The sequence below is a fragment of the Castor canadensis genome, chromosome 7 (assembly GCF_047511655.1).
Source record: "Castor canadensis chromosome 7, mCasCan1.hap1v2, whole genome shotgun sequence".
Lineage (NCBI taxonomy): Eukaryota > Metazoa > Chordata > Mammalia > Rodentia > Castoridae > Castor > Castor canadensis.
In genome coordinates, this window is record NC_133392.1 from 68461330 (window position 1) to 68483569 (window position 22240).

The 22240-nt window shown below is 53.0% G+C and overlaps 1 protein-coding gene across 9 annotated transcripts in view; it reads left to right on the forward strand.

Annotated features, from left to right (window-relative positions):
• Window positions 1-22240, forward strand: part of Zmiz1 (zinc finger MIZ-type containing 1) — a 214480-nt gene that overhangs the window by 115659 nt on the left and 76581 nt on the right. For all 9 annotated transcript variants that reach the window (XM_074079289.1, XM_074079287.1, XM_074079286.1 and 6 more), the window contains 2 exons: window positions 4933-5046; window positions 10673-10778. In XM_074079289.1, the coding sequence (XP_073935390.1) occupies window positions 4933-5046; window positions 10673-10778 (220 nt within the window). The remainder of the gene's footprint in view (window positions 1-4932; window positions 5047-10672; window positions 10779-22240) is intronic.

Here is a 22240-nt window from a genome sequence, read left to right on the forward strand (position 1 = left end):
CTTTGGGCCAGTGTCGTGCCTTCTCTGGGCTCTGTTCACGTGCTCTGAGCTGTGTGGAGCTTGCAGTGACATGCCTGACAGTGCCATCCACTTCCACAACCTCCCCAAACCTAAGCTCTCTGCCCTTCTGCTCTAGCTATTCACTAATAAAGAGAAGAAAAGGTCCTGGGGAATTAAGTCATTTTGCAGAAAGGAAAGGGCACAGAGAAGGGAGTAACCTGAAGTCACACAGCACAACAGTGGGCCCCACTGGTGCTTGGAGTACCTCATTCCAGAGTGTGGCAAGTTCCCTGAAAACTCCCTGATCTGGATTATTGGAAAGTGGGGAGCTACTCACAGGGGCACCCTCACCTGGAGGCCAAGTAAGATGAGCCCATCCTCTGGGCTGCACAGACTGGAGTGTTAGGAAGGAAGCTATGGTGAGAGGCTTTGGTGTCAGGCTGTCCTGGTCCCAAGTCCTCACTCCCCCACGTACCCGGTGGGATCTAGGTCTAGGTGCATCATTGCTCCGAGCCTCAGTTTCCCCATATGTCAGATGGGACCCGCAATCCTACCTGGTAGGATGCTATGAGAGTATTATGGGTGACACTCAGAAGCCCAGCCCTGGCACATGACTGATGGCAGCAGTGGCTGTTGTCCTCAGCATCCCAGTGATGGGAGGGGTGTGCTGGACACAGCCCCTGGCACAGGCGGCTGACCTTACAGCCTCCTCCATCACCACTACTACCACTAGAGTCGGGGTGGAGCCTCCCAAGGGGCCCTCCCAGTGCATCCGTGGCAACTCTGCAGGAATGAGGGACGGGTGTCCTCACATTAGCATCAAACAGAGCAATCTCAGGAGCCTGTGCAAGGCCTGAGGAGAGGAAATTGAAGAAGACTTGTTTCAGATTGAACCCAGCCTGAACAGCTCCCAAACACCAATTACGCGCCTCTGCTCACAGTCACAGAATAGAAACCAGACAATGTACCTCCCTCCTTCCCACATTCCCCCCTCCTCCACATGAAGGGCTCTTTCCCGGCGCTGCCTTTGACCCACTTTTCCTGTACTTGGCTCTGCTGACAGTGACCCCCTACCCCCAACAATAGTCCTGCCCATCTTCACAAGCCCTTCTGTGTGCCAGGCACACAGCTCAGGAGAGACCTGCTGTCCGCCTGACTCTCCTCCCCTGCCTGGCTCTGTGTCTCCAGGAATCAGGGTGCCCTTGTCTCCCCGGCCCTTCCCTGAAGCAGCCCCCTCAAAGCATGAGTGCCCAGCTCAGATTCACAAATAGGCAAACCACCACTAAGTCGAAGCTTTTAGGAGCTAAGCGATCTTGTTAAGTTGCCAAGTCTTCTTGCCTTATCTGTAAAATGGGCATCGTGATGGATATGTGCTCAACGGCAGGTGCTGGAGCTCCAGTCACCTTCCCTAGCTGACCCCAGACATGCAAGCACAGGCAGAGAGCCCTGCATTAGGGCCACAGTGGCACATTTGTGAGCATGAACAAGTGATCTGGATGCCCCGTGGGCTATCCAGAGCTCCCCACGTCCTTCACACCCTCCTCCCACTCTTCCAGTCAGACCTAGCTCAAGCAGACATCCATCTACTCTACAGCTGCCCCCTGGGCAGCTGATGCTAGCCAAGGACTGTGAGTCCTCAGGCGTCCGGAACCTAATCAGAAGAGAAAGGCGAGTGTGTCTGCATGTGCTGAGGATGACAGATGTGTTGGCTAGGCAGACCTTGGCTGGTGGGGGTTGTGATGGGGGCCTCACAGCCTTGAACTCGGTCCACCACACCTTCCCAGCCTGGCCTTTTCACCCACCCTCTCTGGTTCCAGCCACCACAGGCATTTAGCACCCTATGGCTATCTTTTCAGTAGCCTTTGAGATCGGCTGCCTCTCCCACTTTCTGTGTACCCAGCAACCACACCTGTTCTTCTCCCTTGAACTAGGCATGTGGGGCAAACATCAGGGCTCCCACCAGGCTTTGTTCCCTGAGGGTAAAAGACGTGCTGCATTCATCTCCAAGTCTGCAGGCTCTAGTCTAGCTAGTGCTCAGCCCAGGGTGGGGCCTGAGTATTTTGTATGGATGCAAGGGAAAAGGGGACCAATAGATGGATACATAAGAGAATGGATGAATGGATGGATGGATGGATAGGTGGTTGAGTGGATGGATGGACATATGAATGGGTAAGTAGATGAGTGGGTAGGTATAGATGATGAATTCATAAATGGATGAATGAATGGATATGTGGGTGGCTGGATAAATTGACTTTTAGATGAATGAGTAGGTAGGTAGATGAACGAATGGGTAGATGAAGGATGGATAAAGTAGTGAATGGATGAATGGGTGGGTGGGCGGGCAGATGGATAGATGGATGGATGAGTTAATTCACTTTGGATGGATGGATGGATGGATGGATGATTTGATTCACAGAGGGACTGGGGAGCAGCTGGATTGATAAGAAGCTGAATCTGCCCCATCCATGTTAGTCAGCCCTGGTCTGGGCATTGCCATGCTCCATTCCCCACTCAGCAGCCATGGAATATAGCCCAAGTCTCCAGAGGAGTTATGGAAATTAGCAGGCCTTCTGGTGAAGGGCCGGGCACTACTGTCCAATACCAGCCCCTGCCATGGAGCCTCTGCCTGTAATTTGGTTTGTTGCTCCCATCCCATCCTAGGCTGGCTATGTTTGCCCTCACCAGACCCAAACTCAGTCCCTCCCTCTGCCACTGGAGTCTGTTGTAAAGTGACCAGGTTGTTGGCCAGCTCAGCAGAGGGGCCATCCTTTGAACAATTAACTTCCACCCACCACTTCCTGTGGGGCCCCACCCTCTAGCAATCTTCAGGGGTCAAGCGATGAATGGGAGGCTGTTTTCTACCCTCAAGTGACTTGTAAGGGAAACAAGGAGTCTCAGTGAGGCTGGCCCTCGCATGCACGGCAGCAGCAGGCTTCACCTGGACCCCGCTCTATGACAGTTCTCACACATGTCATTCCTAACCTTGGCAGCAGCCCTGCAACCTGTCACCGTCCCACTCTACAGATGAGGACCCCAAAGCTCAGTAATGTCCCCAGGGCTGCATGGCTCAGTGAAGTGGGGTTTGGACCAGGTATGTTCTGCAGGTGCCACCAAGACACTGTCTCTCTGTACTTCAGTCTCAGAGAGAATGCTAAAATACCCAACAAGGACACAGGGAGAGGATGAGGCTTGGCCAGGGTCACAGAGCTGCTTTGCTACAGACAGCCAAGGGGATGGCTACTGTTTGCTCCACCTATAAGATGCATCTACAATGAGACAGCTGTCTGGGATGAGGGTGAAGGATCTCAGGCTGGCAAGGCACAGAACCAGACAGGGTCCCTAGACCAGCCTCAGAGGCAACTCGTGAACCCAGAGCTGCAAAGGGCAGGTGCTGGGGCCACTTGTGAGCAGGCCGGCTGAGATCAGTTTGTGGGGGCTGGTGACCCTACTAATTGGGTGTGACATTACATAAACAAATGGAACAACTTGGTTAGCCAGGGGAGCTCTGGGCAGGAATGAACTGATGTGCACGGCTTTCCACAGGGAGACCAGGTGCTACTTGTGGTTCTAAGACTCTAAGACTGAGGACCACAGCCGCCCTCTCGAATGGACTGGGGTATGCAGAAGTCCCTCCTGTCTCACACAAGTCAAGGGTAGCCTTTGCAGAGAGAGTTGGAACCGAGTGCTGTGTGCAGCTGTGCCTCAGGGGGAGTCAGGGAACTTCTAGGAGATAAAGTCCAGGCCAAGAGCAACCCCACATGGGAGCGCCCCACACGCCAGGCACTCTGCCAGGGCTGTATAAGCCTCATCTTGTTTAATCCTCACCCGGCCCCATGACGGAGGGCTTTGTTGATGCTCGCTTGCCCTCTTTCTCCCCTTCATTTCTTTCTTTCTATTTTTTCCATGGAGAAAGAATATTCTTGTTGATTCACTTTCTCCTGTCAGTTTTTAAATCTTGTCTTACACAAACCACACTGTAGCAACAGTCATGGAGGCCCAAGTATAAGAAACAGAAGTTTCCACTGCCACATTACGGTCTGTGGTCCCTGTTTTACAGATTGGGCCTCTGATGCTCTGGGAAGTGAGGGGACAATTCTAGGCCAGCAGCTGAAGATGGGGACAGAGAGTGACCCCAGGGCCCCAGTATACTCTACCTCCCTACCTTCAAGGACCTGCTGCTCCAACCCCTGTTCTAGCTCTGAGGTGGCTAATTCCACAAGATGGGTGACAAGGACCTCCCTGGCAGCCTCTCTTCTGCTGTCTCTCCCAGCACCAGGGTAACAGGGACTTCCAGCAGCAGTGCAACAGGCTTGCTCTCTGCTCTTGGGGACACCTCATGAGAAGCTGGGCCTGTGGGGTACTAAGCCACACCCACCAGACCACAGCATGACAATACGTGTTCCCAGCTGGATGTGGCCTGCCCCACTCCCTGCCCTATTTGACTATGCCTAAGCTTGCTGTGAAGACAGAGCTGGTAGGAATCTGGACCTAGGCTACAGTGGGGAGGCTGAGAAGTGGAGGTGAGTGTTAATCAGGAGGGAATCTCCAGTGCCAGCCCATCCTGGGTCAGGGAGAGCCTGCCCCACCCAAGTATAGGGGTCAGATGTGATGCTACAGAACCTGATCCACCTCCCCAGACCACCAGCATCTAGGGAGCACTTGAACATAAATCAGATAGACCAGACCTCGGTTTTCCTATCTCTGCAAGCGTGCTGCTGACCTCCATCCTGCTGGGGTGGGGGTGGGTGGGCCCATGCACAGAGGCAGGGGTCTGAGAGAGCTCACGGGTCCTGGTCTTCCCTCTGCCTCTTTCTATGCATCTCCTCCCTGGCCTGGCCTGGACTGGTGTCCTCCCTACCCAAGCCCACTATGTACTACCCATGCTGGCCTCACTTCTGGAACCTCACGCTGCCTCCTTCTCCTTTCCCACAGCACTTACAGAACCCTGCCAACTTCCATAATGCCGCCACAGAGCTGCTGGACTGGTGTGGAGACCCACGAGCCTTCCAGCGGCCCTTCGAGCAGAGCCTGATGGGCTGTCTGACAGTGAGTGTGCACCTCTCCAATGCGCTCGTGCCCTAGGCGGGTGACCAAGGGCTGGCGGGCCTGGCCTGGTGTCCAGGAGGCACCAGATGATGGGGGTGAGAGCTGGAAGACACCATGTGAAACAGATGGCCTTGCTATATGTGCCCCCCACCTGGGGTTTGATGGGGAGACGTAGTCCCGTGGATTATGTGGGTTCCCCACATTTGATGAGAAAAACGCAGGACTGCATCCAGTCATCCATCCATCCATCCATCCATCCATCTATATGGACACATTTATTGAGCTCCTATTTTATCCATCCAAATAAACACTGATTGGTCCCTCATTTATCATGTGTGATCCCCTCTGCCAAGACTTTGCCAAGCCTGATGGCCAAGTATAGAGATGACTGAGGGCCACATGTAGAAGGAAGTCCTCAGCTGCCTGGAAGTGGATCAGTCAGAAAAACTACTTCTCCCTATGCTGGAGTTTGCCATATGCCCACAGAACAGCGTGTGCAAAGGCACAGACAGAGAACCCAGGCACAGACAGGGAAAGCTCTGGATATAAGCTGGGCAGAGTCCAGGTCCAGAGTTTAAGGCATGATTTGGCAGGTGAAGAGAACCGCATGGAAGATGCTCACAGCTTATGGATGTCCCCAGCTGTATGACCTGCATTTGTAAGCATAGGGTGCTTTGGTGGCCAGTGAGGACAGCCTCTAGAGGCCCTGAGGCAACTTTAAAGGGGCGTGGGTAACAGATTGCTGGAAGTCTGCCTATCCTGAGTGTGCAGAGGAGGGACCAAGGATGCCTGGCCAGGCCGTAGCCACAAGGTCTAGTCCAAGGGCACCATGTTTCCTAAAGAATTCCAGGCAGGAATTCCTGGCTTGAAGAGAAGAAATAGTGACACACCTTGGGCTGGCATCACAGAGCCCCTGTTCTGAGCAAGGCTGAGCTGACCTATGGTGCATACCAACTCCAGATTTCACTCAATGAGCTCAGTCCTGCGACCTGCCCATTTCATAGAGGAAGACACTGAAACTTGGAACTGAGCACCCACAGCCACATAACTTTGAAAATGGCCTGAACTCTGGCTGAGTTCTAAAGGGGATGCTGTAGGCACCTGGATGCCAGGCAGGGATGCAACCCTAGACCCTCCAGGCTCCTCTTTTTGTGAGAAGCCAACACCATCTGGATCCCTCCAGACCACCTGCACTACCTGACCTTCCTTTCCCCAACCCCTGGGTTCCCTCCCCCTCCCCCAACTGCCTTAATCCTCTTTGTGAGGATCCAGGTTCATCCTAAGTCCTGTGGACAAGGGACAGATGTTGGCCCCTGGCTTTCATTCCAGCTGTTAGTGGCCATAGGGGAAGGACCACTGTGGTTCCCCTGGACAGTGGCCCTGGCCAGCTTGGATGGACCAGTAAGCAGCCCTGTCTTAGCTCTGTTGTTCATTCATTCAATGAATCTTTGAGTCCTTGCCATAGGCTAGCACAATAGCCACAGTAGTCCACTCACAGAGCTTACCTTCCAATGGGGAGACTGCCAGGGTCCTGGGAAAGGGACTGAGTGCAGGCCCGGAATGTGTCCCAAGAAGGTAATCTCCCTGGGAGGATGAAGGGAAGACTGCCCCAAGCAGAAGCAACTGCTAGTGCAAAGGCCCTGAGGCCGAATCTGGTCAAGGAACTAAAAGACTCTGGAAGGGAGTGGCATTGGTGATGGCCCATGGGCCCCGTGAAAGGAGCCCGGGTATTAGCTACAGGACAGTGAGGAGAGTGAGGGAAAGTGATTTGTGTGAGGACAGGACCTCTGAAAGTAAGGGGACTTGGAGCTTGGAGGATGGAGGGCTATGGGACGCTTCCTGGAGGAGGGAGCTCAGGGAAGATCCTCTGAGATCTGCCTGGATGGAGGAGGCCATGGCTTTCCAGCAGGGTACACTGTAGATAGAGGCATGGTGCCATCTGTCCTGGGTCCCCCTTGCCACACCACAGCGTAAGGCATACTCTTGGCTGATGGCCGATGCTTACCCCCACCCTCCAGCCTGTTGGTCAGGAGAAGGAGCCTTTACCCAACCCTCTCTTCCCACCCCCCACTCTTCCCCTCCCCCCCGCCACCCCTGCCACAGCTGCAGAGTTCTGAGTCCAATTGTCCTTGAAGCTCAGGAGAGCTGGGGACAGGAAGGGGCTGACCAGAGGGAGGTGTCATGGAAGCTATTTTCCTATGAGGTGGCTGAGCCTTCTGCAACACACACTCACTGGAACATGCCCACTAGGGTCTTCCCCATCCAGAGAGCAGCCCAAGCCTTGGGTTTCCAGTCCCTGGAGTGACCTCTGGGAGCCAGTTCCAAATTCCTCTGGATCTGGCTTACTCTGAGGATATAAATTAAAAACCACTTAGCCTCGGCAGCAAATGGACACATTTTTGCCACCAACTTCTAAGCAGCTCAGGCTTAATTCAAGAGAGGCTCTGAGCCCTGCCCACCAGTGCAAAGAGCCCTCTGGGCTGCAACAGGACCTCTCCCTCCTAGGTGATGCTCACAGGGAAGAGCAAAGCACCTCCACTAGCCAGGGTGCAGAAGAGGAGGAGGTTCAGGAGGAAAGTTGGAGGTGAGGTTTGGTACCCACTTCATAGAAAAGGATCCTAAAGCCCACAGAGTTAAGTCACTTGAGAGAGGTAGAAAAACTAGCAAGTGGCAGAAGTAGACCTCGGCTTCACGCCTGACTTCTGAGTAGCAGCAACAGCCACACACGTGTGGCTGAGTATGGTAGCAAAATGGGAAGTAAGGGCTGTACCCCGAGGGTCTAGGGTGCAGCCATGGAGACTAAACTGGGGCACTTGAACAGTCTGACCCAATCGTGCACCTTTAGAGAAAGGAATCTAAGGCTCAGAGAGGTTAAATAACTTGCCTCAGGTTGCACAGAATAGGGTGGAACAGGATGGGAGCACGGGCCCAGTGTGCCTTCAGCTCCTCTCGTTACCTGGGAGGGTGTCAGTAAGAAAGGGCTGTAGGGCCCATCTGGAACAAAACCCTTTCCTCCAGCTTCTCCAAGACTGCCTGCCTGCTTCTCAGCCAGTTGGCTCACTACCCCCAGGCAGCACCGTTCCTCTAGGGAACCAGCAGAACTTGCCGTGCTACTTCAAGTCCCCGTCTTACGTTTGTTCTTTAGTTTCCCTCTGCAGCATGGGGGCTGGATGCCCTGACCTGACAGGCACCTCTGCCCCCTCCCAGGGTCTGGCAGCCAGGCCCAGCCAAAGGGTGACTTTAGGAACGCCCACCAGCAGGGATGGCAGCCAGCAGAGGGCAGCCACCCACCTCTGGCCTCTATTGAGGAGCGATCTTTGTGCCTTATGGGATCCTCACAGAGAGTCTTATACCTATCAAACACAAGCTGCTCAGCTGAGCCACCCTTTCCCCGCTGCCAGTTAGACCGCACCTCACGGGACTGCCATAGGGTCCTCAGGCTCAGCCAGGAGAAGCCAGGCATGCTAGGATCACAGGGTCTGGTGTGGCTTACTCTGAAACGCCTGTGCTGTGTGACCTGAAGCAAAGCCCTGCCCTCGGTTTCCTCCACCGTGAAACGAGGCTCTTGGAGGCACGCCCTGCTCCCTGGTCCCGCAGTCCTTGCTGCCTGCTCACCGCACCAGGCCCTCTTGCTCAATCTTTCTAAAACTAGAGCAACAGGATTGGCTGGTATTGTCCCAATACAGGGACCTTTGCCTTCCTGCCCTGACCCAGGGCCCTAGGGTCCTCCCTGCAGGTTGGAGCTATGACCTTAACCCTTTGTGGGCTGGAAAGGAGGTCCTGTCATGGGAAGAGCCCAGACTTCCTGGGACCGTGTCCTGGCCCTGTAGCTGCCAAGCTTTGGGTTATAACTCCTCCTTGGTTTCCTCACCTGGAAGCCGAAGCAGTGTCCCTCATCATGGCACTTTGGTACTCTGTGGCATACACTGACTTTACTGAGCCTTTGTCCCTGGGCATAGGCAGTTTTATTATGCTACTCATGGATATTGACCTTCCCACAAGCAGCAGCGTTAGGACTGCACCAGTCCAAACACAGCTGCATAGCTGTGCTCCCTGGCGTCCCAGGCTCCTGCTAGAGTGGGAGGGTGCCAGAGGCAGTGTCAGCTTCGGCAGCCCGGTAGCCCACAACCTGCCTGGCTCTCCAAGTGTCTGCCTACAAACTTGAAAAACTCGACAGGCCAGAACGTGTTAGAGACCTGCATTTTTCTACTTGAACAGTGAGACTGACAGTGAGGAAGCCCCACCCTGGGGTGGCCTAGAGACTCAGGCAAAAGAGCCTGTGGGAAAGAGCTGAAAACTTCAGGTTGGGGACTTGTTTGCAACAAAAATGCTAAGCAAACATGTTAACACACTGTCCACGTCCTCCCAGCCTGGCTTGGACATCAGCCCTGCATGGGGTGTTCCTAGAAGAGGGGCAGAGGCCCAGGGCTCTGTTCCAAGAGGCACTGATGGTCCTGAGAAGGGGACTCCTGATGGCTCCTCCCTGCCTCAGCATGACACTCTATCTTGTCCCTCCACTTTAAATGAGGAGGTGGCCTACAGGCACAGTTTTCTCTCCCTGGAGCTCCTGTAGCAAGCTCCTGTAATACCTAACACATCACGGGGACTCTTCTGATGGATCCAGGGGCCAGGAAAAGCTCATAGCATCCGTGGCCCTCAGGGGCCCTCCAAGCACCTCTAGAACAGGCAGGTCCGGGACTTGAGGACTGGGCCTCCCTTTCTCCAAATTAGAGCCCTAGATCTGAGAGTGTTCCTTCCCACTCACCCATGGCTACTGCAGCTGCCTTCCACAGCACTCCATTTTCCCAGGTCTGTCCTTCCTCATTTTGCTGCTGTTCATTAGGAAGGCAGGCTGGAGGGAGCAGCTCTGGCAATCACTGGATACCTGGCAACAAGTGGAGATGGGATGAGGCAAGATGGGTAGGAGCCTCCAGAGCCTTTTCTGGGGCCCCAGGAACACCCAGTTCCACTGCCCTGGGAGGACTGATAGCCATCTCAAGACAGGTGGCACTTTGAGGCTCAAATACACCATCATTCTAACAGTAGCTCTGCAAGTGCCTTGCTAGGGCTTGGTGCTGGAGGCAGACCCTGGGCTGAGCACAGGAGTCCTGCCTGCCTAGCCCCAGGGGAAGCAGCATGTCCTGAGCCTCTTGTGAGGTGCAGGCGCAGATGCAGAAGGGTGAGCGGGGCCAGAGCTGTGTTTCCAAAAGACCTCAGGGTATGCCAATGCTGCGGGGGGGTGAGTCCCCTCCATAGTGAGGACAGGAGCTCAGTGAGGGTGGGGGAGAGAAGGAGGATGTGGGAGGAGTCCTGGGGGCCCAAACTTGGGAGCTAAATTGAACAGTCACATGATTGGAGCAGAAAGACTGGCTGGGGTCATCCTAAAGACACTGGTGCCGCATCCCCATCTGATGGCTGGCTAGAAGGTGGCTCTGGGAGCCAATATTATTGTGTGGCTAACTGAACAAGTCACAGTGGAGTACCAGCTCCACCTGACCTTGGGGAACTGCCTTAGCCTGCCTGTCTCGCATGTTTCACCTGTGAAATGAGCACGTCCACCCACTCTGGGCTCAGAGCTTTGTGGGGATGGTGACTCACCCCTGCTCTTCTTCCCTCCTGCTGGCAGGTGGTCAGCCGGGTGGCAGCCCAGCAAGGGTTCGACCTGGACCTTGGCTACAGGCTGCTGGCTGTGTGCGCTGCGAACCGAGACAAGTTCACTCCCAAGTCTGCTGGTAAGTGTCAGCCGAGGCTCCATGAATGTCATTGGAACGTAGGGGGTTGGACTGGGGCTGTCATGGTGCTGGTGCCTCAGTTTGTCTAGGTGTGGTGGAAGAGCTACTCTGAGAGGAGCAGCCAAACCACCTGGCTGTGGAGCCATAGGTGGGGCTTGGCCCAATTCTCTCCCAGTGCATGTACTTGCCCCAGCGACACCATAAGGCCAGTGAGGGTTCCCAGGCAGACCATACCCCAACATGAGCACTATACTAAAGGCAGATTGGCATCATCGCATTCCATCACCCCAGCGACCCCTTGGCATAATCACTGGATGGTTCCCATTGTGCAGGTGGGGAAACTGAGGCTCAGAGAAACAGAAGAGATTTCCCAGGGTCACCCAGCTGGAAGGCAGCACAACAAGGCCAGATCTGTGCTCCAAAGTCAGCACACAGAACTCTTACTCCCCTACGTTAACTCACTCACCCACTCAAAAAAAAAAAAAAAATCCACATATTTAAAATAAAATACAGTATAAAAACCAAGATGAATCCATACATTCAAAGCCTGCAAATCATTTGCCATTGTGACTGTCACAGCTTGGGGCTTCCTGATAGTTCCTAGGGGCCATGGAACATTCTGGCCAGCGTTCTGTCTGTGGAGGCTTTAAGGTCAGTAAAGATAGAGCTAGCTGGGTACAGTGTCTCACACCTGTGAGGATGGTTTAATTTGAGGCCAGCCTAAGCAACAGAATGAAACCCTGTTTTACATCTGCCACTATTTCCATAAACTTGCTTAGACAACAGGTGCATGCAAGCTTTAAACCAGACAGACCTGTGACCCATCTAGCTGGTCACTTGCAAAGCTAGTAGTCTCTGGGCCTCAATTAACATCTCAGGAGGCAGGAATGTGACCTGCCTTGCAGGGGTCATGATAAGTTCTAGAAACATACAAAGTGCCAGCACTGTGTCTGGGTGTTGTTAACAATCTTTATTGATTCAGAACAAGTAGTCGAAAAAGAAAAAAAAAAAAACAAAACAATAAAACAGACATTTTCACGGAAGTCATCACTCAATTTTTTGGAGTGTATCCAGAAACAGACTTCATGAAAACATTTAGAGGACATCTCACCATGCATTTCCAAGAATCTACCCAACCCATAACCTCTTTGAATGTGGAGTCCACTCTCTTTCATGTAGACCTATGCGTAGGGTGCACACACATGGACTGTGCCTCACTTGTAAGAAGGTGTGTGAAGGTTCCTGAGTCAGCAGTTGCTCTGAGACCTTCACCACACTTGCCAGGACATCGCACTGAACTACTTGTCAGAAGACGGTCTTGAAATCTCACTGAGTTCATGGATTCCTGACGGAATGGGCAGTTTTAATAATGTCAGTACAATATAGACAAGGTAAAAAATCTCGACTTAACAAAGAAACACATCTCTCTCAGCCAGGGGAGCAAAAAAGGTTCGTCTCAGGGAACCTACATTCTGGGGAAGACATGGCAACCTTTCCACACAGGGCCTGATGGGATCTATTTTAGGCCTTGTGAACTGTAGGAAAGCAGCCAGAGATGATATGTAAATGAGTGCGGCCATCTCCAATTTAAAAAAATGGGAAAATAAATGATAGCCCTTATTTTCCAGGCATCTGGGCTAGAGGACGAAAAACCATTGATCAGATGATTACGTGTGTGTGTGTGTGTGTGTGTGTGTAAGCTCTGACTGTGCTGAGTGCCATGAAGGAAAAGTCAAGGGTGCCATTGGAGTGTTAGGGTGCAGGCCATGCTGAGGTCAGGGAATGCTCCCAAAAGCTGAGAGTTGAGTAGGTGAACAGAGGACCTTTACCTTTACTTTAAAGGTACAGGTAAAGACAACAGCCTGTTCAAAGGTCCTGGGGTGGGAGTGAAGCATGATTTTGTGTCACAACCAAGACAAGGACCGCGGTTCTAGAACCCTGAGCAGAGGACAGGTAGCAAGAGTGAGGCTGGCAAAGTCAGCAGCAGCTGAACATGCAGAACCCATCTGGAATGTTGTAGTCTTTATCATAAGACTAATGGGAACAGGGCTAAATTCTCTGTTTTGAGAGACTGCTCCTGCTGTCAAAGACGGGGCTAGCCTGGACACAGGGATCAGGTGGCAAATCACTGGAGATCAGGGTGCACAGTGGTGCTAGACCAGAAAGCAAGGCTGTAATGGAAGGAAGAGAAAGGGATATTTAAAAAGCAAAATCTGACTGGAGTGTAGCTCAGTGGTAGAATGCTTGCCTGGATGGCATCTCCAGCACTGTAAAAAAAGAGAGAGACAAAACTCAAGACAAAGAATGCATAGCCTGGGAGGAAGAAGGAGAACAAAAGAATGGGCTATTGTGGAAGCCCCAGCTACTTCCTGGTGGAAGAGGAGGAACTCTGACCTCTTCTGGCCTCTTAAGCCCCTTCCCTGCTGGTGTGCCCTGGGTATTCACTTTGTGAGGCAGACAGTATCTACTTTTATGAATGAGGACACCAAAGGTCAGAGAGGTTCTATGATTTGCCTAAGATCACACAGCTCCTAAATGATAGTGTTAGAACTTGAACTCCAGCCTCCTGACTGCAGACCAAGGGCTCTGCCTATTCCATCACAGTCGACTTCAAGGTTGGTCAGGGTCCTATACTAGGAGGCCTCTGTTCCAGCTCAGGGTCTGGGAAGCTACTCTGTTCAGGAAATCCCTTCACTTTGCACAGGTCTCTTGGCCCTGTTCTCCTCCAAGTGCCACTGTCAGCATTGCTGCTTCTCATGAAGCAGGGATTTGTTCTTTCCTCCATCTGTACCCCCCAGCTGTACACAGCAATTTACAGTTGACAGAACCCTTTCCCATGCATTGTCCATTATGTCACAGGATACTCCCTAGGCTCTGAGGTGAGTTCTCAGTGCACCCATTCTGCAGCTGGTAACGCTGAAGTGCAGCCTGCCCGTGCCTTGGCATCACTTGAGTTCTCTTATTAGGAGTCAAACCCATGTCAATGCTGACAGTCCTGACTCGCCACTTTTCTCAGCTGCCCCTTGAGAAGTATAGGCTGCCCTCTGCTCAGAAGTTCAGAGGCCAGTCTGAGGTGGCCTCAGTGGCTGGTTCTATTCAAAGGATGAAGGCCCTCCTGGGGACAGGACAGGCAGTAAGAGGGTGGAGGCCACAGGGAGTAGGGCAGTGACACCAATTCCGTAGGCAGCCCTGGCTCTGGGCCTCTCTTGGCCACCTTGCCTCCCTTGAAGGTGTAGCCTTGTCTGTGAAGAGGGCTTGCCTACCTGTCACACAGCTGTCCCTAAGATGTGCGATAAAGAGGGGCCCGGCTAGTACCTGACACACAGTTAGCACTGAGTAAAGGCTACCTTCCAGCCTTCCTTCTGGCTGGTCGGTCTCTCCCCAGCATGGCTCCTGCTGCTCCATGTCCTTTTCTGCCCAGCAAGGTGCCTCCCCTGACTCTGTGTGGGTGCGTGACCTGGGGTAGCCCTCCCCCCATGAGGCCTCAGGTGTGCATTTCGCTCTCAGCCCTCCCAGGAGACCTCTGTGTCCTGGAGCTCTGTCCTTAGAGCACTGGCAGCCAGCGCCTGCCTCACCTCCCTCCTGTCTTCCCGATCAGTCTGGGCTCCACCGTGTCTGGCTTACCAGTGCAGTTGTCCCTGTCCTTCCTCTCTGAGAGTCCCTAGTGTCTGTCTGTCTGTCTGTTCCTTCCTTACTGCTTTTGTCTGTATCTAGCCTCCTGTTGCTTTGTCTTTGTGTCTGTGCATGTGTGCAGGCCTCTGTGTGTAGCATGTATGGCCATCTGCCTATGTGCACATCTGATGTATTTGGCTGTGTGTGCTGTGTGTGGCTGTGTATGTGAGGAAATCTGTGTGCCTGTATGTGTGCACAACTGTATCTGTGTGTGCACGGCACATATGACTGCCTGTGCACATGGCTATGAGTGCATGTGTGGCAGGGGGTGCGGATGTGCCTAGCTCCATCTGTGGATGCCTCCCTCTCCCCACCCCTCTCCCTGTCTGTCTCTCCTGTCAGGAAGGCTGACCGGGGCTGAGGAGGCCGTGGGATGAGATCATGCTGAGCAGATAGGTGCTTTGTCAAGAGAGCTGGCAGAGAGCCTGGCTGTGCGCAGAGCGTCAGTGGCTGTAAGAAGGCACTCGAGCCTGGGGGCAGCACTGAACGCTTATGTGCTGCGTGTGTGTGTGTGTGTGTGTGTGTGTGTGTGTGTGTGTGTGTGTGTGTGAGAGAGAGAGAGAGAGAGAGAGAGAGAGACAGACAGACAGACAGATAGACAGAGACAGAGATGGAGAGAGCAAGCATGAGCACAGCCCAGACGCAGCAGCAAGCCACCCAGGCAGGCGTCTCCACGTGGGCCCTCAGATACCCAGCCCCCAGCTCTTTGTTCTGGAACAGCCTTTAGCCTCTGCACGCACAAGGAGCCTGAGCATGCGTGTGCGCATGCAGTTAGCATCCTAGTTGAAAGGCTCCTGGGGAACCAACTGCTCCCCCCGTCTCATACAGAAGGTCACCTGCCCAGCCCCCAGCACCTTACCACCTCCCTGGCTCTCCTCTGAGGCCACAGCGTACCCACTCACCCCCATCCAACTGCCACATGCCAGCCCCAGTGGCTTGGCAGGCTGTGCTCAAACATCAGTGTCTCAGCATTGAGTGGTCCACCCTGCTGGCTACATGGACACCAAGCACCCAGCAGTCACCATGTCTGAGGTCCCCAAGAGCACTCCTCATGCCTCTGCTAGTGTCACACTTGAATAAATCTATGTTACCTCAGCTGACCCCTCTGAGCAGCCAGCACATGTTGAAATAATAGAGCAGGGAATGACAGAGCCCAGAGGGCAGAGAGTTTAGGAGCTGGAGGAGGGGCCAGGCCAGTATAAAGCCCAGATAGGTCTGGGGTGGCTGCTGCCTTTCCTAGTGCCCTTGCAGTACCCTGAAGCAGTAATGACTGTGGGCTTTCTTCCTGTGCTATTGACATAGTGGAAATGTGGACACATGGCAGATGTAGGAAGTTCGAAGGCATCCAGGGGCCACCCTTAGAAAGGTACCAGCAGGTTTTTCTAGAAGAGACCTTAGAAGAGTGGTGAGAGTACAGAGAGAGAGCCTCTGAAACCACCAAAGAGGCAGCTTCCTTAGGGACAGGTGGCAGATACTTGTCAGTCACAGAACACAGACAGGCTGCTGTGGGCTGGATGTGGCCTGCAGGTGTCTCAGATTGGACTGCTGGGGAAGGTGGGGGGTGGGAGGGTGGTCAGAAAATACACATCAGCCACCCTGCTGTTTGGGAAGCAGACCAGCATGTAAACGCTTGGCTCTGGGAACCTTGGACTTAACATTCCCTGGACTAACAGGGTCCAGTCAGTTCCCACTGGGGCAAGTTTCATGCCCAGCCCTCTCCCTCCCTATTTTCTTACACCTAGTGCCCTTGGAATGCCCCCCGCCCCCGACCCCGGGCCTGTAGACATGTGCATGTCTGATCTCAGTTTTGAGGACACTGTCACATCCTAATACAGCAGCCTGGGTACAAAACCAAGAGTAGAAACAAGCAAAGTGGATCACCAGCTTTGTGTACCCAAACACCTGATTGTTCTGGCTTCGCTGATATGCATATGGCCCCCCAGAGGAGCTGGTACCCAGGCAAGATGTCCGCAAGAGGGGGACTGAGATATGCTCTGGCCTCGGCCAGCCTGGGAGGTAGAAAATTAGGAATGTGGGCTTGGAGAGGCTGGGTCCACCCCTAGAGGCCCCAGTCCCAAGGTTTTCTATTGCAGCTGTGCAGCAGCCCTGGGACACAGAGAAAGACCTAAACCTCAAGGGCCTCGCTGTGATTGTTCCACCTTTGTCAGGGGGCTGGGTTGGGACAAAGGCACCAGAGGCCAGTCAGTCATTTTCACCTTTCCCACCCACGACTCCTTAAGCAGGGAGGGCAGTCATTAACCCTTTTCTTGGAAACCAAGCCTTCTTGCTCCCAGCTGGCCGAATTGGGGGCTCTCAGACCTCCCATGGTGGGGGGCATTCCCTGTCTGTCTTGGTGGCCTGGCTCCTATCTTCTCCACCCTCATGCTTCCCTATAGCCTCTCCATCCTCCAGCCTCTGCCCACCCTGAGCATGCAGCTGCCTTCCCGTCAGCAGGGAGGACAAATGGCCTCATTCTGGGATGCCCTGCCAGAGCTGTCTCTCTAAGACAAAGCTGTGCGCAGCTCTGCGTGAAAAACGACTCACGGCCGCCCAGAGAGCAGGCGGGATTGGTGGGTGCAAATTGCAGAGGATTTGTTAACTGCTGCTGGCTCCCCCAGAGACAGCAGGCAAGCAAGGCCTTGCCCTTGAAACACCAGCTGCCCAGCTGGCTGGGGCACCTTTCCAAGGCCAGGGACAGACTTCCTCCTGGACACTGCCCCCACCCCCCTCTCTGCTGAGCTGGGATGTGGAGGCGGACTTGGCTTCCTTCCTTCTGCAGAGCCATCTGCACCCCTCCTCTCCAGGCCAGGTCCCCCTGGAAAGGCTCTGGATTTCATCCCCAGGCCCCTGGGAACTGACTGACTGGCAGATCTGTGCAGTGGACACAATCTATAGGTGTGCACAGCTCTTACTATTCTCAGCTGTGGGAGGGGTTGCTGGAGCATTCATCAGCACACCAATTTACAGAGAAGAAACTGAGGCTCTGAAAGAGAAAGACAAAGCCAGTGCCATGGCTTCCTGGTGTTGGAAGGATGACTGACTTCCAGGAGCTCAAAGAGTTACTCTCCTTCTGAATGACCATGAGTGACCCTTGGGTGGTGGCCCTGGTTGCTTCCCCTCCTCTAGCTCCCTAAGGGATGTGGCCTGGGAACCAGTGGCTTCACTCTGCTCTTGGAAAAGAGGGAGTGTGGGAGAAGATTTATGGACTTCTTGTTCCCAGGATAAAGAATTGGGGGGATGGTAGCTGGATAGTCCCCGGGGTACCAGGAACACAAGGTAGGGAGGGGCAAAGCCACACCAGGAATTAGAGGGAACAGATGTGGAAACAGCTTCCAGCCCAGGAAAAGGAACTGAGCATTTCCACGGCCACCCTATCTATGGTCACCAAAAACAAGGCCTATGTGGAAATGCTTTTTAGAACAGCAACGAATGGCGTACTAAGTATAGTATCCACCAGGCGTGAAAAGAAAACATGTATGTGCCAGGCACAGGAAACAGGGAAGATCCCGAAATGTCAACTTATAAACAATGGATCTATCTTGATAAGAGCACGCATGCCACACTTTCCTTTATTTACCCTGTTTTCCATGTTCTGTTTTTAAGCAGAAGCAGCCGTGGTCCTTGTGAGGTGATTGTGGGTTTCTTCTGAGCTGGTTGGAGTTGGCAGGGGTGGATGAACAGAGAGCGTACCTCCTGGCTGTCTCAGCTGGCTCCTGGCACAGCCCTCTCTGGTTCCCCAAGAGCCCCAAGGGACAGGCCTCTTCTTGTCAGGGGCCACTCTTCTTGTCTCCCTCTCATTTGCCGATTAGCTCACGGCTGCCAGAGCTGGGTGTGTGAGAACAGGGCTGCCTGGAACCCAGCCAGTGAGTGTCTGCTTTCCAGACGAGGCCAAAATGAGAGGCTGGGTTGGGGGGTCAGGACAGGGCACAAGGGCATTAAAACACGACGAAGGGGAGTCTGGGGCTAGGATCCTAACAGATGGGAACAGTGTCTTCTCCAAATGGACCTGTTCTTCTGACCTAGACCTTCAGCAAACCCAGTCCAGAGCCCCAGGAGTCCATACCTGCAACCCCTGATTGGGACAGGGGTCTGTGAAATAGAAGGCTGGAGATTAATGAGACACCAAGAAGATGAGGCCAGGCTGCTATGGGTACCTGGGACTCAGTGCTGCCTGGGACTGTGGTGGACAGGGAAGAATGTGCCCCTCACCAGCTGGGAGCCAGGAAGAAGTTATTTTCCCTCTGCCCTTATTGGTTGAGGGCTGCCTGGTTGAGTGCAGATAGACAAAGCTTCTAGCATTCAGGTAGCCAGAAAACCCCCGGCTGGGTCACGGTGTACAGTGAACAGGGGTGCATACCACTAGACCGCTCTACTTTTCAGTTCTCTGCATCCCACCTCATCCCCTGGGCCGAATTCCAGGCCACTCCGATTAGGATTTTAGCTAAGAATTTCACTCATTTTGATTTACACATGGGAATTATAAAAGGAAATTTTGTACCACTTACTGCACCGGGGGACCGGCCTCCCTTACCACATTCACAGTCAAACTACACACAGTAGAAGTCATGCCTAGGGCTGGGTTGAGCTGCAGGTGTCCACCCTGGTTCTCTGCCAGATAGAAAGGGAGGTGAGAGAGTTTAAGAAAGGAAAGCAATAGTACGCTTTGCACCAAATGGGGACCCTCCTCCTAGAAATAACAGTACCCTAACGATGGCAGTGGTTTTCTTACTGGGACCCAAGACCACCTAAGCCAACTGGTGGGCTCTGTCACCTCATCCACACTTGATGACAATCCCAATGAGAACTATAGGGCCTGGGGGAAGCTTTGGCCCACCCAGCGCCAATTTCTTCTGCCTTTTAGGGCATCTGCAGAAGGATGAGGTGGCAGGTGTGGGAATACTTTGCAAGATGAAAAATACCAACCAGGAATTTTTAAATAGTTTGTTGTTGTTTTTGGCAGCACTGGGGTTTGAACTCAGGGCCACATGCTTGCTAGGCAGGTGCTCTTACTGCTTGAGTCACTCCACCAGCCCCGCCCCAACCAAGAATTTTTAAGGGCAAAGAATGATTAGCCTCTGGTGCCAGGCCCATGTTGCTCTGAGCCGAGAGCTTGCAAACACATAGAAATGCAACATACACACATAGCCCTTGCTCTCAAGGTTTGAAATGAACGTTTCCATTCTGTGGGCAAAAGATGACAGCAATGCTGCACACTGCACAGTCTTTCACCAGGCTTTGGTGTCCAGCTCTGTGAATCGCCAAGGTAGGCTTACACCCACTTTAAGGAAGAAACTGAGGCTCTGCGGGATGGACAAGTGGTCTCAGCAGGGGCAGAAGTGGGACCAGAACTCTGGGCAGGCCATCCCTGCTTATGTGCAGATTGCTGGGGACCCATCTAGCTGGAACAGCCTCTCTGGGGATGCAGGGCCACCCCGCCGGCAAAGTGTGGCCTTTTTGAGACTTTCTACAGGGGCCTCCTGCTGCCCAACTTAAAGGTACCCTCAGGACAGAGGACTTGCCAAAACAGTCCCCCACCCCTGCCCCAGGGTGCCCTGAGGATGCCTGGCTTAATAAAGCCATCAGCAGCAATTAATTCTGCAGAGGAAAGCCCAGGTAAGAGGATCAAGGAAGCCAGAGATTTCGTTTTAAGATGGGCTTAGCATTCTCGCCCCCAGAGAAGGGATTGCCGGGGATCCCAGGGCATGAGAGTGAAATGGAGCAAGGGCTCAGCAGGAGGTGGGCAAGTTGGTTAGGGAACTTTCTTAGCAAGCATTGCAAGCCACAGCCTTGTAGATACCTTCTGGAATAGACAGACAGTAATTAAGAACAGTTATTATCAGCAGTTATTGTCTGTCTTGCCTATTTAGACTTACAGGACTGGGGCAGGGCAGGGAAGGGTGTTTGAATTAGGAGAAAGTCATGACATAGAAAACTTTTGGTCACCATGTATGAACTCACTATCCACAACATGATCCCAGACACTCTCTGTGAACAGGTTAAAATGGAAAAGACACAGTAATGACATGGGAACTGTCAAGATCACCTGAATTGCTTGCAGGTGATGGTATGGAGTATATGACAGTAATCAGTTCCTGCTGATAGATTAAACACTTTCCCATCTTTGAGCTCATTGGATACTCATGGTCCCATGGATGTTGAGGGACAGAGAGCCTGGGCTAGCTCCAAGTTCAAGTATTCTTCCCAGAAATCATTTACCTATTTCACAGAGAAACTCAGTAGTTACAAGCTTGGACTCGAGCAAGCTGCCTGGCTCTGAATCTCACCCAGCCCCCTACTTCCCAGCTCTGTGGCCTTAAAAAACTCACATAACCTTTGGGGTCTGGCATCTAGTAATTGCTGTGTATATGTTAACAATTTTTATCCCAACATACTGGCATTCAGATTCAAGATGCCTCTCATACTTGGAGGTAGAACAACACCCAGGATCTGGAAAATGTGGAACCTGTTTGCATAGGTGAACCCAAGGCGAATGCTAGCTGCTTCCACCTCCATGGGGGATGCCTTTACAGGCAGGGGAACAGCCCCATCCTGAGGCTCCAGGCTCAGAAGCCTCTCAGCTGTCTCAAGACAGCAGAGGTTTACATGGCATTCCGAGCCATCTCCCCCCACAAGGAAGAGGATGAGCACAGTGGGAAGGCAGTCAGCCTACAGGAGTGGAGTGCAGAAAGCCGGCCGAGGGAGCTGGACAGTGCCGGGTCTGTGCTCTGGGTGAGGGAAGTTTGAGGGCTCAGTCTCACCAAGTCTTCCCGGCAATCTTTCCCGAAATTCAAGATCAGAAGGAGGGAGAGAAATAACATTTATTTAGCTCCTGCTGCATGACAGGGGTTTCATGAACATCAGAGCTGATCCTCACAGCATCCCAATCCATGGCATAGACTGGGAAACTGACGCACAAAGGAACTCACATTCCTTGAATAACAATGTAGCAATGGTGGGTGATGGCTCTGAATGGATAGAGATTTGGACTAAAGAGCAGAAGGAAGAAGAAGGAGAGTGTGGTGGAAAGCATGGCCCAACCTGTGACTCCCAAAGACCATGCTTCCTCAATGCTGTCTCCTTCCCTGGGATCAGTCATTGTGGATTTGGCCCTGTTCTGACCCCAGGGCTCATCTGGCATGTATGCCAGACAGGAAGGAGACTCCTACCCTCTTGCCCAGTGTCAGTGTGCTCAGACAGCAAGGGCTTAGGGGGCCCAGCCTGGGAACTCTTGATCTCAGCCTACCCACCCTAACCCCTTTTACCTCCCCACTTTCAGTGAGCCTTGAGTCAGGTCCAATTTGCTTTGGAGTCAGGGCTGGTCTCAGGATAGTTAAAGCATAGAGCTGGAAAGCAGGAGGGCAGAGGGCAGCCTAGGACAGAGGTCCAGCTCAGGCTTCAGGATCAAGGTGGCAAGCACCTTGGCCATGGCAGCTGCTTTTGCTGTTCCTGGACCCAGAGAGAAACGAACCAGAGCAGAGCTCTGGCCAATGGCATCCCTTGAAGAATAGATGCCTCTGTGCCACTTCCATGCCATGTACAACCTTGGCCTCATCTTGTATCCTCATGAAATGATGGGTACAAAGTACGTAACACAAGGTGTCATCCCATAAGACTCAAGGCATAATAGTTGTGATTATTATTAAGACCTGCTTTGCAGTCTAGGCTCCAAAACCTACTAGATGGGTGACTTGATGCAAATCACTATACTTCTGTAAGCTTGGGGTCCAGCAGATCTAGAATCCAGGTCTCCTGGCTGGAGCAGCAGCAATTCTGTTTCCGTAGCAACCCAG